General features: G+C 35.7%; 1 protein-coding gene across 1 annotated transcript in view; it reads right to left on the bottom strand.

The window, feature by feature from the left end:
• The window catches only part of LOC123665129, a 73,139-nt gene that overhangs the window by 53,589 nt on the left and 7,485 nt on the right, over positions 1–12,065 (bottom strand). The window contains exons 8-16 of the mRNA XM_045599475.1: positions 11,586–11,778; positions 10,902–11,050; positions 8,923–9,066; positions 5,748–5,857; positions 4,925–5,049; positions 3,029–3,810; positions 1,908–2,104; positions 1,441–1,560; positions 435–690 (exon numbers count right to left, since the gene is read on the bottom strand). Coding sequence (XP_045455431.1) covers positions 435–690; positions 1,441–1,560; positions 1,908–2,104; positions 3,029–3,810; positions 4,925–5,049; positions 5,748–5,857; positions 8,923–9,066; positions 10,902–11,050; positions 11,586–11,778 — 2,076 coding nt within the window. The remainder of the gene's footprint in view (positions 1–434; positions 691–1,440; positions 1,561–1,907; positions 2,105–3,028; positions 3,811–4,924; positions 5,050–5,747; positions 5,858–8,922; positions 9,067–10,901; positions 11,051–11,585; positions 11,779–12,065) is intronic.

Here is a 12,065-nt window from a genome sequence, read left to right as displayed (position 1 = left end):
ATATAGACACCTGACTATATTGCCAATGAAGCAGATTAAACTTTTAATCTTATTTTAAGGACTTTTAAGAGATGGTACTTTTGCTAAATCAATTTAGTACATTACAGATTTTTCGCTTTATTTACACCCATGCGCTTTGTTGTTTTAAGCACTTACGGATACTTTTTCATAAACGATAAAAATACTTCTTAATTTTTAAATGAGTCAAAAAAAATATATAGCCGTCAAGAAATGTAATTATCAACTACAAAATAATTTATAAAATCGTATATCTCCTACATAGGGAGAGATGCCTATGCCCAGCAGTGGGACATTACAGGCTGAAGCGTATATTGATATTAGAACATTTGACCAAAGAAAACATACCCGCTTGATATTTATATTTTACGATCCCTTATGTATATTACCATACATTATCAACTAAACATACTCACCGAATAATTCTTACAATTCGACGCCATCAGCCTCCCGACCAAATCTCCGATAACAACCATCAAACTATCACAATTTTCTAGAGCTTTCCCATCTTTCAATTGTTCTGGCAGATCGTTATAGAAGTAAATATCTCTGACTAGTTCAAGTGCCAGGCCGTTCGTATCGAAGGTAAATATTTTACTCTGCTCTTTAGATATCTGGGTCATCATTGTGATGGGCGTTGCTCGCCTCGGCGGGTAGATTTTTGGTACTATGCTGGAATATTGAGTTTTTATCTTTATAAATATTGAGTTGTAAAAAAACGAAGAAGAAGAAGAAGAAGAAGAAGAAATATACTTTATTGTGCATATTACAAGCTAACATAACATACATCTTTAAAAATAAAATTTGCAAAACAATATTATGCACATAGGCGGTCTTATCGCTAGGTAAACGATTTCTTCCAGACAACCTTGGGGTAGAGGAGATTTTAAAATAAAAAGAGTAGGGTTATCAAAAGGCAAAACAGGAAATTAAAAACAAAGTAGATCCTACAATCTCATAATACAATAATATACACATACATGTATACATATATACATACACACACAGATACAAACGAGTACAATACAAACGAGTGAGCTTTAGACCACACGACTGAAGTAAAATTTCCCTAGCTCCTACATTAATATACGAAACGTAACTCTATCTCTCTTCCTATCTTCACTAACTTATATCTTCCTCTCAACTTCCTTTCGCCCCGTCCGATCACATTCACCAGCTCACCCCCATGTCATCATCATCATTACAGCCTATACAGTCCACTGCTGGACATAGGCCTCCACAATTTTACGTCAAAAATAACGTGAACTCATGTGTGTTGCCCATAGTCACCACGCTGGGCAGGCGGGTTGGTGACCGCAGGGCTGGCTTTGTCGCACCGAAGACGCTGCTGCCCGTCTTCGGCCTGTGTATTTCAAAGCCAGCAGTGGACTCCCCATGTCAAGCGTAATAAAATTAAATTACCTTGATATCGCCTGCGCCCCAGCAGTACGAACTTTCTGATCTTGATCGCCCAACAGATGTAGCAACGCGTCCATCACTAGCTTACTTCTAGATAAATAGTCTTGTTGCAATGTGAACAGCCTGAAAGCACATAATTATAATCTAATATATAAAATTCTCGTGTCATGGTGTTAAACATCGAACTCCTCCGAAACGGCTCGACCGTTTTTAATAAAATTTTGTGGGCATATCGGGTAGGTCTGAGAATCGGCCAACATCTATTTTTCATCCCTCTAGGTTATAGGGGGGGGGGGATTAAGGGTGTTAATAACATATATGGCAAAACAACGTTTGCGGGGTCAGCTAGTTATATATATATATATATATTGATAATGGAGCAACTTTCTCGGTTTATCGCGGTTAATTAAGTTTTTTAGATGCCCGACGTTTCTATTTCTATGACCTAAGTAAATCATAAAGTTACTTACTTTTGATAAGGCAATACTTCGTACAACTTAGCGAGATTCACTCTACAGAGCCAGTAGCTGTTATACTGTACTCCGATCAGAGTGTTTAGAACATCACTCAGAAGACTCCAGTGGACGCTATCACAGAGGGCGCTGGTGAGACCGGTCAGAGACGACAGAGTGTGGTTCACTGTTGACTGGATTTCATCTGACAGACCCTAGAAAAAATACAATTTTATATATATAAGAACAGATTTATATACTACTAGCTGACCCGGCGAACTTCGTATCGCCTAACAGTCGATTCTTTAATTTTATTAATTTTTTTTTTTAGAATTTTTCTCTCCGTAAGAACCATCCTCGTACTTCAAGGAATATTTTAAAAAAAGAATTAGCGAAACCGGTCCAACCGTTCTCGAGTTTTGCGCTTAGCAACACATTCAGCGACTCATTTTTATATTATAGATAAAGGTTTTTATATATATAACTAGGTCAACATACAAGCGTACGGCTCATTTGATGGTAAGCGATTATCATAGCTTATAGACGTCTGTAAAACCAGAAGCATCGCAAGCGCGTCTCCGACCCTATCCCCAATTCCCAGGTTGTGTTCCTGCGGTGAGTAAGGTAGAAAGTTCTTGGAGAAGTTCGGGGGAAGTGTCGACAACGCGCTTTAAATGCTAATGATATTAAAGTCGTACGTAGTGCAGTCTAAAGTATCTGCTTATCATCAGGCAGACCTAAAGTTAATTTGCAACCTTTGGAATTTTAAAAATGCAAACGAGGGGTTTTAAATTAAGCGACACATACTATTTCTAAGCTACTACAAAATCTCAGTCAAACAAGAGTAGTGATTGAGGTTTAGTAAAATTAACTTATCTTAATATATATAAATCTCGTGTCACAATGTTTGTCCTCAATGGACTCCTAAACTACTAAACCGATTTTAGTCAAATTTGCACACCGTGTGCAGTTTGATCCAACTTAAAAGATAGGCTATATTTTATTTTGATATATTATGTTATTATTATATTTCAGAAAAAAATAAGGTGATACGAAGTTCGCCAGGTCAGCTAGTGTACTACTAAATATTATGACAAGACTTGATTATTACCAAAAATTAATCAATAAAAAGTACTCACTTTTAAGATGATGTCCACTAACTTTTCCACGCAAATCAACTCGCCAACTTCCTTCGGTAACAGGCTGTAATTCCTCCACCGATTGTAATCACCGTGCGCCAAATTCAAGGCAGCAACTAAATAATTACCAATACAAACTCTCACCAGACCCCTTATTTGTGGATCATTATGACTTTCCAGTAACGAAAACATTTCGGACATATGCTGAAATTCGAAATCGCTTTTATCCATTTTTTCGTCACTCTTATCGATATCCGGCACATCTCTACTATCGACTTCTTGCATACGTTTCAACTCTTTTTTCTCCCGTTTTCCCTCCTTTGACTCTATTGTATCTAAATTTGTCGTAGATTCGCCAAAATGGTCAAATTTCATATCTAGGTCTAAACTAGAGGATAAGACATCCCCACTACTGGACATTGGGTACCCAGTCGATATGTGGTCAATACTGCCGGTCATATTGGAATTTGACGTAAAATTACTATTACTCATATTAGGATTAGTGCTATCCGCGCTTAGTCCGCTTGCGACCAGATCTTTGGTAAAAACTTTGCTATCAAGAATGTTACTCGGTACATCTTTGGAACTTTTTAGTTCGCTGTCCGTGGATTTTTCTAGAGATTTGCTGTCTTTCTTGAATATCTGCTGCGACGGGCTATCCGTGCTACGGTTTAAGAGTTCTTGGCTTAGTGATTCTGTAATCGAATCTTGGTAACAAACATTTCGTTCGAGTATAAACTCGTTTATGTGGTCGGGGTTTGAGTCTGTTCCTTCAGAAGATGCTGAAAATTAATAAGAATTTACAAATTACTAATTATTTTAACTCGCGTTAATTTCAGAAAACAACGTACTAAATATATATAGCGTATAGTCTTCCCTGGCAAACAAAGTGTCGAAATAAAAAAAAAAAATTTCGATTCGAACCGGTACTTCTTGAGATTAATGCTTTCCAACAAACAATCAAATAAACTAAGGCTTAACTTTTTATATTAGTATAGATGAGACTAGTAAACTGTTAAACTTTACAAAAAAAAAAAAATGAAAATAGAATTTATTTATAACTAGCTGACCCGGCGAACTTCGTATCGCCTTTATCGTATGGCATTAAAGTTCAAATTGACTTTTAAGTATTATCACAAATCTTTTGTATGGGAGTATAGAAAAGTGTTGTTTTTAGACTTTTTCAGGAACTTTAAATTTTTTTTTTTTTAGAATTTTTCTCTCCGTAAGAACCATCCTCGCACTTCAAGGAATATTTATAAAAAAGAATTAGCGAAATCGGTCCAACCGTTCTCGAGTTTTGCGCTTAGCAAGACATTCAGCGACTCATTTTTATATTATAGATAGATAGAATAGAATTGATATTCTTTCAATAAGATGCTATATCGCACATACAGCCAGAGTCAAAAAATATAGACACGTTTTCATGCGTTTTTGAGCATTTTGTGTGTTTCAGATATTTCAGATATATATTTTTTTATATCACTAGGTCGGCAAACAAGCGTACGGCTCACCTGATGGTAAGCGATTGCCGTAGCTTATAGACACCTGCAACACCAGAAGCATCGCAAGCGCATTGCCGACACCATCCCCAATCCCCCCAGGAGCTCGGTCACCTTACTCACCAACAGGAACACAATACTGCTTGAAAACAGTATTATTTAGCTGTGATCTTAAGATCTTATCTCTTAAGATGTAATGATGAGATGTGATCTTATCTCTTCTGTAAGGTCGAGGTACTACCCCAGTCGGGCTGCTCCATATTTTGAGCAGAAAATTCTTGCTGTGCCCTACCTCAGTTAAAGATATGTCAGAATTTCAAATAATTTACTCATAAAGTAAAAAAGAAAGTACACATTTAGCAAAACACATAATTTTAAGTAAAAAGAAACTTACCAGAATAATTGTGAAACTTTAAATCAGCATCCTTGTCTAAATACAGTGTGAATATCTGCGGGTACAGCTGCGATATAATGGAGAGACAGGACAGCGTTGATGACTTCACTGACACACGGACAGACCTGGAGAACACCGTTTAGTAAACAGGTTTATACTTTTCTTATAAGTTCAATACGCTTCAGCCTGTAATATCCCACTACTGGGCATAGGCCTCTTTCCCCATGTAGGGGAAGGATCACAGCTTAATCCACCACGCTGCTCCAATACGGGTTGGCGGATATATTCCCTACTATGAGTAACGATCGCTATCAGGTGTACATGATAACAACCGGGACCGACGGCTTAACGCGCTCTCCGAGGCACGGTGGGGAGACCCACTAGGATTGCACAAACACCCAGACCACGACAGACACCGGTATGGTCAATACAAATGTTTGTCATGTGCGGGGATCGAACCCGCAACCGCCAACGCAACAGGTACAATCCATGTGACCGTTGCGCCAACGCGGCGTCGGTGGTCGGCAGCATAAGTTCAATACTAAAGTTATATTTGTAATAATATTGTTCCATCCTCTTTGAACTCCCCACTATGCCTAGAGAATCCCTGAGCCTATCAAGTGATGTGGTTAGGCAAATGTTACGCCAAAAATTTATTTTATGTTACATATTAATATATTTACTTTTTGTAATAATTCTATATATAAGTAATAATTTTAAAAATATATTATATAAATAGCCCATACTCGAAGAGAATGAGCTAGTCATTATCTTCAATGTTCAAAAAAATTATATGCACAGATAACTAAAATAAAGTTCTTACCTATCAGATATAACGCCTCCTTTATTTCCGGTTAGAAGAAATTTCGACGTCAATAATCTTGCGCAATACTTTAGACGTACGTCATCATCTGTTGATGATCCAATATTAATCTAAAATAAAAAGAAATAAATAGTTACTTTATTTATACCTATATTTTACAAATAATTATGTTTGCTCGCAAACAAAAAAAAAACCGACTTCAACTACATAGACAAGTAATACAAGTCATCAAAGTCGGTATACTCAGTAAAAAGTTATGTGGTATAATATAACACAACGTAGATCGACAAAAAAATAGTCAAGTAAAAACGCATTACTAGATATAACTCGAAAATATTAGTTAGACCGCAATTAGATTTAAATGTCAAAAAATATCAAAATCGGTCTAACCAGTCAAAATTTCTGAGTTAACATAAAAATAATTAAAAAAGAAATGCAATTGAATTGAGAACCTCCAATTTTTTTGGAAGTCGGTTAAAAATAAAAATACTACTGCTTAATATAATTTTTTTTTATAATTTTTATTTAAAAAAAAATTAAAACTAAATAAATAACTATTTATAGACAAAATATTAAGTACATACCAAAACATATATGTATTACTTTATATATTTGCTGTTGTCTATTTAAAAATATTTTAATATAAAATTTTAAATTATAACATGTTTAATATATGTAATGTACATTACATATTATGTTTAATTTTAAACAAATAAGTGCAAATATTTTGCATACCATTTGTATGAGTAATAGTACCATCTATGAGTGTCTTGCTATACTAAAGTAATTTAACAAGACTAATTTTAGTACAAGAAACTCTTAATAGATGGCGCTTAACCATCGTGTGAATCACGCTATACTTTACAACAGTGACTAATACATAAGCCTCAGACAATCATAGTCTGATTAAGTATATATAAATTGCAATTACGACCAAAATTAAATATCAGCGATTTTCCTTCTAGTAATATGACATATATATATATCAGACTTGAGTCATACTTATTCGGAACAGAAGTGAAATAACCGCTTTATATTAAAGTATTATGCATGTCGTAATATTATTTTAAAAGTGCATAATACCGTTATTATAGAAGCATCTTCTAAAGTTTCGTGTTGCTCAGACGCGAATTAAAGCTATAATTGTTATTTTAAAATAAGAAGTATTAGACTAAAAGAGAAATTCGAGCAAAGATGGCGATCACATTCACCGTAGACCAGTTTCAACAGCTGATTACTACACTAACTGGCAAGAGCAGTGGATCTCTAGCATATTGTTCATCCTTCTACGATGGAACTAGAAACTCTGAGGCAGTCGAAGCATTTTTATCGAGTACCAATGATTATATAAAAATACATAATATTAGCGACAAAGAAGCGCTTTCTGGATTACATTACCTTTTAAGGAAAGAAGCTGGTGTTTGGTGGCAGGGTGTCAAAGATACAGTGCGAAGTTGGAGTGATTTTGAAAATTGTCTCCGCGATGCCTTTGCTCCTAAGAAACCCGCTTACGTCATATACCAAGAGATAATGTCGGAAAGGCAACCACCCAATATGCTAACAGAAAACTTTATTGCTAGCAAGCGTTTTCTTTTTGCTCAGCTGCCTAAACCTGAACCGAGCGAAACACAGCAGATTGACATGATATTCGGACAATTGAATGATAGCATCCTGGAAAAGATTTCAAGAGATGCCGTTTCTTCGTTTAACGATTTGCTTGAAATAGCTCGTGAAGTGGAAAAAGCGAAAGAAATAAGAAGTTCGTTGGGATATTATGATTCGATACAGACGACAATCAAACGCAAGAAAGTAGAAAAAAGGAAAAAGAATAAATATTGCAGATTTTCGGAGCATACTACAGAACAATGCCACAGAAGAGTTAAGAGGCAACGAGCTTGTTCTTCTTGTAGGTCAGAAATAAAAGAAACTGCATTTGTTAAATTTCTTGAAATGTTACATAAGTCAAATTTATCTGAATCAGCGCCTAAGATTACATGTTATGGATGTGGAGCCCCCGGCGTAACCCGTAGTAAGTGTACAAATTGTCAGATAAGACCACGGCCAGTGCCTACAGCAGAGATTGGATTTTGTGCGTTGGACGTTAATATTATACCCTAATTAGATGATAATAAAAATAAATAAATAAATATCTTTACAATATACACACAGTCGTCTGTTCCTAAGGTAAGCAAATTAATGCTTTTGCTATAGGTAACAAACGACTAATATAGCTAAATATTGTTAATCTTAATATATATTAATTATGCGTCACGTGGTTTGTCCGCAATGGACTCCTAAACTACTTAAGCGATTTTAATGAAATTTGAACATCGCGTGCAGTTTGATCCAACTTGAAAGATAGGCTATATTTTATTTTGATATATGTAATTATTATGTTTAAGAAAAACAAAACAAGGCGGTACGTAATTCGCCAGGTCAGGTAGTAATCTATATGAATAAAAAATAACAATGGCTGAAACCAATTCTAGCTTATTATTCTAAATTAAATTTATTATTAAATTTAGAAAGCAGCTAAGTATCAGCAAATGTAACGCTTACTTCAACTGAATGCGTTTATACATAAATAACAAAATATTATTACTAGTGGTGCTTTAGTTTTATTAGGGGTAGGTTTAGATTTCAATAAATAAATAAATAAAATAAAAAAATAAAAAAGCCTTTTATTATTTCCCATTTTCATGTGAGTCAGATATGTATATATCTACTTTTAAGTATCTAATTATACAAGTCGTCGCTCAGTGGTTGATATTCGACCACAATTAATTTAAATTATAAATTTAAACTTTAATCATCATCACCATTAGATCATCATTTCTGTTGGCACATGTTTTAATGATTTAAAGTATTTTTATGCATAATTAAATAATAATAATATCATTCTGCAATCCTTCTCTACATAAACTATAAGTGTGCGAAATTTCATACTCCTCCGTCCGCGCAATTTTCGTAAAAAGGGGTACAAAGTTTTGGCTTGACGTAATACAATGAGATGGCTAAACCTCCCCTTTACCGCTTAGGAAAAGAAACCGTTGCCCAGCATTGGGATACACGCAAAGAGTTAAAATTCAATACAATGTCGTATTCTTATTAGGAGAAACCTTAGACCAACAGTGGGACACATACAAACTAATACAATAAAAAAATAATCACCTACCTTCAACTGACCCTCGCGGGTGCTGATGACGTCATCATCGGTTCCATCGTCCTCATAATCTTGGAGCTTTTCGTTTAATTCCTTCGAAAGTTGCTCCGTATCTTGCATTTGTATATCTGACTCGCTTACCGGCGTGTCGGGAGTCTGTTTGAGAAAGTGAATGTGTTAAATAATGTAGTACTAGCTTCAAGCCACAGCTTCACCGGCACAAAATTAGTAGGAACATTGTTTGTATGTCTTAAACGCTAATGGAATTTGCCATGCTTAGCTTATTTTGGCCGCAGCGTGACGTACGATAGCCTATAGACTTCCTCGGGGAAAATAAATCAAAATATTTTTTTATAGTTCCTGAGAGTATTGCATTCGACTTAACAAACTCTTTATCTTCATAATACTAGTATAGATTAATCTTTAAATTTTATACTATCTCTTTCATGTACGATACTCTCTCGCTCTAACGGATAAACATTGCCGTCTCTTGGCTGCATCAAAGTTTACGTTTTTAACTGAGGTAGAACACAGCACGCCGCGTTGGCGCAGCGGTCACAGCCATGGATTGTACCTGTTGCGCTGGCGGTTGCGGGTTCGATCCCCGCACATGACAAACATTTGTATTGGCCATACAGGTGTTTGCCGTGGTCTGGGTGTTTGTGCAGTCCTTATGGGTCTCCCCATAAGGACTGCACAAACTGCCCCCGTGCCTCGGAGAGCACGTTAAGCCGTCGGTCCCGGTTGTTATCGTGTACACCTGATAGCGATCGTTACTCATAGTAGAGAATATATCCACCAACTCGCATTAGAGCAGCGTGGTGGATTAAGCTCTGATCCTTCTCCTACATAGGGAAAGAGGCCTATGCCTAGTAGCGGGATATTACAGTCTGAGGCATAAAAATACTCAAATATATTATTCTGATCAAAGCTATTTAACATTCTTCTCACGTTCAGGAACAGTCGCGATTGAGAAAGAGACTTATGTCCAGTAGTGGGATATTACAGGCTGAAGCGATAGAGCACAGCAGGAATTTCCTGCTCAAAATCTGGAGCAGCCCGACTGGGGAAGTACCTCGACCTTACAGAAGATCACAGCTAAATAATACTGTTTTCAAGCAGTATTGTGTTCCTGTTGGTGAGTAAGGTGACCAGAGCTCCTGGGGGATTGGGGATTGGGTCGGCAACGCGCTTGCGATGCTTCTGGTGTTGCAGGCGTCTATAAGCTACGGTAATCGCTTACCATCAGGTGAGCCGTACGCTTGTTTGCCGACCAAATTATATAAAAAAAAAACATTCACCATTTTGTTTCATTGTAATATTACTTCAAATAAATTCATTAAAGATATTAACAAATTTTTTAATTAAACAATCACTCGTATGAATATCCATTGAAACGTCTAAATGGGGGACTGGACTTGACCAAGGCGGATATAACGGTTATTAATTTATAGCGCGTACGTTAGAAATTAAAATACTAAAAAAGGCTTAGGATGTGAGATATCACTCTTCTAGCGATAAGACCGCCTTTTGTATATATATTTATATTTTCCTTTATATCATACATAGAAGATACCTTTTATTTCTTTCGATGTAAAAATGTGATCTTTTAGTATATAATGATATACATTTGTATCGTATTGTATGAAATGAAATGAAAACATTGATTTCTCCATAAGGATTACACACAACGAACGTCAAAAACGACATTATTAAAAAAAAGAACAATTATGAAAGAAAGTATCAACCGATAAAATAAAAATTTACATCTTCACATTAGGTACATTACAAACTTAGGTAATGTACTTAGTGTTATCAGCAACCTTAACTTAGTAACAATATTCACTCAAAATCCTATTGTTTCGGTAAACATGACTTCTTATTATATCATCGGCTTTATTCAATATTACAATAAATAAAATATAGTAATGTCCCTAGTGTAGGCAGAGAGAAAAAACTCGGTATGTACAATAAATATCAATAAATCAAACCTGTATGGCTAATTCATCCGTGCTCCCACAATGTGAATTTAGCTGCAACAAGCTCCCCAGTTGCAACGCTCCGCTGAAACATATCTCTGTGTCCTTTGAGTCTAAGGGAACGCTCGCCACTGTTCTGGACGATATAGCGCTTGAGTAACCTACAAAAAATTTCAACAATCAAATAAAATAAATAATCTTGCCGTCCTGAATTAACTAAAAAACTTAAGATGCTGGTGATCTGTAATTCTAATACAATTTTATATAGTGCCTATCCATATAGCAGACAAATGTATGCCAATTCAGGAAATTTACCTTTTTTTATATACTACTAAGTCGGCAAACAAGGGTACGGCCCACCTGATGGTAAGTAGTTGCCGTAGCTTATAGAAACCTGCAACACCAGAAGCATCGCAAGCGCGTTGCCGACCCATCCCCAATCCCCCAGGAGCTCTGGTCACCTTACTCACCAACAGGAACACAATACTGCTTGAAAACAGTATTATTTAGGTCTTCCGTAAGGACGAGGTACTACTCCAGTCGGGCTGCTCCAAATTTTGAGCAGAAAATTTCCTTCTGTACCCTACACCAGTTATACTATTAATCACTTTTCAATATAAGCTTTTATAATATAAAAGCTTTTTTTAATTTTAGTTTAGAACATATTATGTTCTAAACTAAAATTAATAAACTCACTAATATTTCTCCTGTGTCCCTTCTCAGACTGCCTGTTATCAAGGCAGACGGGCCTCGGATGTTTTTCCAATAAAGCTCGCCTGTATTCGTCCTTCACTTGAGATAGCAACACGGACAGACACTCAATAACCGTGTTTTGTATGTTGTGTTCTATTGTCGACTGCTCTATGTAGTGTATGCAGAGCTGGTACAGCTGAAACATGATAATATATTACTGTAATATACCAAATAAATGTATATGATTAAAAAGTAAATAAGTATTAAGGAGCCCATGGTGTAATTTGTAGTGGACTTGCATTTTTTTTTCAATTTCTAAGACATTTTCAGTTAGTTTTCTTATTAAATAACTAGGATCACAGGCTAGAACTTCGACGAAAATCTTATTACATATTTTGAAAATCTTAGTACATATTTAGGTAGTAAAATCTTTCGTTTTATTACATTGTTTACATAATACTGTCAAGTTAATATTTTATTTGT

Source organism: Melitaea cinxia, chromosome 23, assembly GCF_905220565.1.
Source record: "Melitaea cinxia chromosome 23, ilMelCinx1.1, whole genome shotgun sequence".
Lineage (NCBI taxonomy): Eukaryota > Metazoa > Arthropoda > Insecta > Lepidoptera > Nymphalidae > Melitaea > Melitaea cinxia.
This window is presented reverse-complemented; position numbering and strand designations above follow the sequence as displayed.